The 3,309-nt window shown below is 36.9% G+C and overlaps 1 protein-coding gene across 2 annotated transcripts in view; it reads left to right on the top strand.

Moving 5' to 3' along the window:
- Positions 1 to 861: 861 nt before the first annotated feature.
- Positions 862 to 3,309, top strand: part of LOC125668853 (sushi, von Willebrand factor type A, EGF and pentraxin domain-containing protein 1-like) — a 337,072-nt gene continuing 334,624 nt past the window's right edge. Inside the window, exon 1 of one of the 2 annotated variants that reach the window (XM_056161741.1) lies at positions 862 to 984. In XM_056161741.1, coding sequence (XP_056017716.1) covers positions 886 to 984 — 99 coding nt within the window. In that variant the 5' untranslated portion in view covers positions 862 to 885. The remainder of the gene's footprint in view (positions 985 to 3,309) is intronic. The other variant, XM_056161742.1, reaches the window with a different exon arrangement.

Here is a 3,309-nt window from a genome sequence, read left to right as displayed (position 1 = left end):
TTTCCACTGAAATAAAACAACACATATTCAGTGCTTTGAACAACTTCTTCCGAAAAAATGACTTTGTGTACCCATTATATTATAAGTTGAACGTGAAGCCTGGGATTATGGTGTCCGGATAGGGCCATTTGCAAAAGCATAACTGCGTGTTAGTCACAACACACCGTCACGCCAACGAGCAACGTGCCTTCGCACTCTCACACAAACAAGCTACGCGCCAACGAGCAACGCGCCTTTGCGCTCTCACGCCAACACGCAACGCGCCTTGGCACTCTCACGCCAACAAGCAACGCGCCTTCGCGCTCTCAAGCCAACAAGCAACGCGCCTTCGCGCAGACAAGCAATACGCCGTGAGAGCGCGAAGGCACGTTGCTTGTTGGCGCAAAGGCGCGTTGCTTGTCGGTGTAAGAGCGTGAAGGCGCGTGGCTTGTTGGCGTGACGGCGTGTTGTGACTAACGCGCAATCATGCTTTTGCATATCCGGACATCATAGTTTTGTAAAGAAGGATTGCGGGTATTTTATTGTTTACGAAGTTTTCAAAAGAAATGGGTATCCAAAATGTGTCATCTAAAACAATGTAAAAGCTAAATTTCTGACTGTGCAAAATTAGGGTGCTTTTAATTACAAAATTTACATTTCACAGGTTTGTTTGTAAACATAAAAAGACTCGAGTCTTTGTTTACGTAACACAGATTTAAGGTTAAAAATATTACTTTTATCCTTCTATTTAGAAGGTCAAAATTTTGGCTGAATAAGTTATATTTCTAATGTTTAACATCAAAAGTGAAAAAAAGTGAACCAGTCCCTTTAAAACACTTTGCACTATGCAATGATCTATTCAGTGAACCTCCAGTATTTTAAAACCTAATCATATGTCCCACACGAATGCACAGAAGCAAGTCGTCACACATAGTCCCGAGGACACCGAGGAGGAGGAAAATGAATTATCCGCGGACGTTCTTTCATTTCCTATTCCTTTTCCAGGTTAGTGTATTTTAAACAAAATTTTCCCCCAAGAATGTCTTGTATGTCAGTTGTGCAAAGGCTGGACGTCGTACCTGTAAAGTTGCAAAAAGGCATTATCTAGAATTCTCTCTCTCTCTCTCTCTCTCTCTCTCTCTCGTCGACCAAACCTACTAAATGACGTCCTCATAATGTGTAGAAGAGAATACACACATATATTATTCTAAAGGCAAAAAAGTACTATGTTAGGTATAGCTATAGGGATACCTATAAAAGTTTATCTAATACTCTCTTTCGATTTATGAAAAAAAGGTTTTTGAGAGAGAATATTAGTAAGGGCATGTCCTCACTAAGCTAATATTTTGTATCTACATCTTTCACATGCTGTAGGTCACATTTATGAGGACGTAACTGTGAGAATTTTTTTTTTATTGTCCTCATAGTGCAATTCTGTCCTCACAACTTCTGACCATTGGTTGAAATTTGTCATCACTTTACACGTTTTACTTTCTGTCTGTCTGCCTACCCGCCCCCCCCCCCCCCCCCCCCCTTCTCTCTATATATATGTATACAAAGCACTAAAATGACCAACGAAAACGACACGGACAACCAGATTGTCGTGTCGTTGATCATTTAGTGTTTTGTATAATTTTTGCATTTGACTTTTTATCCACGTTGTATATCCGAAACTTCTAGGTACCAAATGTTGTTGGAACTTAGTGCATATATATATATATATATATATATATATATATATATATATATATATATATCAATGCCTTTCGAGGCAGCCATTCTGGTTTGGCTTCTTTGGTGCGTATCAAACTTCCACGTTCTGTGTACTGGAACATTGTCTTTCAGATTTTTTTTAAAAACCTTGACATGCGTTTTTGTGTATCGTATTTCAACGTGTGACAGGGCAAAATCTGTAAACAAAAGTTATAGAGACGCAGATTTACAATATGTAGTTGTGTGGTGTAAGAAATATGTCGTTTAATGAGATCGGTAAAGTTGGCTACTAGTAACCAGCTACTAGTAACTGGCTACTTAAAAAGAGAAAAGTTGGCTACTAGTAGCCAGCTACTTGAACCAGGAAAAGTTAGCTACTAGTAGCCAGCTACTACATGTAAAAGTAAGAAAAGTTAACTACTCGTAGCCAGCTACTACAAAATATAAAAGTTATAATTACTGATAGCTCGCTACCAGATAAAGGTTAATGAGTTTGAAAATTATTATCTATCAGATTTATTTCTAAAGAGGACGAGGAGTCGTATGATATTTCATGCTCAATTATCCCCAGTTACATAACGTTGCAATGCAAAATACGTACCGTATGTTGAAAGTTCAGGGTAACTCGAATCAAATTGTAAAAGTAGCAGATATCTCAAAATGGATAGTATATCAAATGACTGAAGGTCTGGATTCAATCCGTATCACTTTTAAAGTAAACACTCAGTTGAAAAATTTATTCGTATGTTGCATTGCAACGTTATTTCTTACGCCAAGATTATTCAGATATCGCTCTATAGGAAATCAGTTACTTATACATTTTGATTATCGGTACAATGAAATTTCAAGATCCGTGTGAAAACCATAAGGAACTCCGTGTTTATATCATATATTTAACTAACTTACAACGATACGTATGGCGAGTAGTGATATTGGGTATCGTGATATGTCATCAATTTTCAGATATCACGCTTAAGGAAGTCAGCTACATATACCTTTTGATGGCAGGTAAACTGAAATTTCAAGTTTTTCGCAAATATCTTAAGGAACTCTGAGTTTAAATTAGATATCTGACTAATTTACAATTATCAAAGGGAAGAAGAGTGATATTAGGTATCTTGACATGCCATAAGTTTCCAGATATCACCCTTAAGGAAGTCAGCTACTTATACCTTTTGATTCCTGGTAACCTGAAATTTCAAGTTTTTCATAAATATCTTAAAGAACTCTGTGCTTATATTAGATATCTGTCTAGTTAACAACTATCCATGTGAAGTGGAGTGGTACTAGGTATCTTGATATACCTAGAGACATAATCTCGAACATTTATGTATCGATGATTTGTTTGTTGTAATTTTTGGTGGAAGCTTTACTGGAGTTGAAATAGTTACGGTTGATATTGGAAATAGATTTTACAATGAAGAACTAATATTGTCTTCATTACTAGGAAAACTTTAGTAGCGGACTGATCAAAGCTCTCACCCTTTCCCCAATCCCTCGACCAGCCATCACGTATAGTTCATTTTCCAAAATATATAGATGCAACACTTGATCGTAAAATAGTGATCAATCAATGCATATTCCTAATCAACAAAATACCTTTAAAAGTGCGACATT

The sequence above is a fragment of the Ostrea edulis genome, chromosome 4, assembly GCF_947568905.1.
Source record: "Ostrea edulis chromosome 4, xbOstEdul1.1, whole genome shotgun sequence".
NCBI classification, from domain to species: domain Eukaryota; kingdom Metazoa; phylum Mollusca; class Bivalvia; order Ostreida; family Ostreidae; genus Ostrea; species Ostrea edulis.
This window is presented reverse-complemented; position numbering and strand designations above follow the sequence as displayed.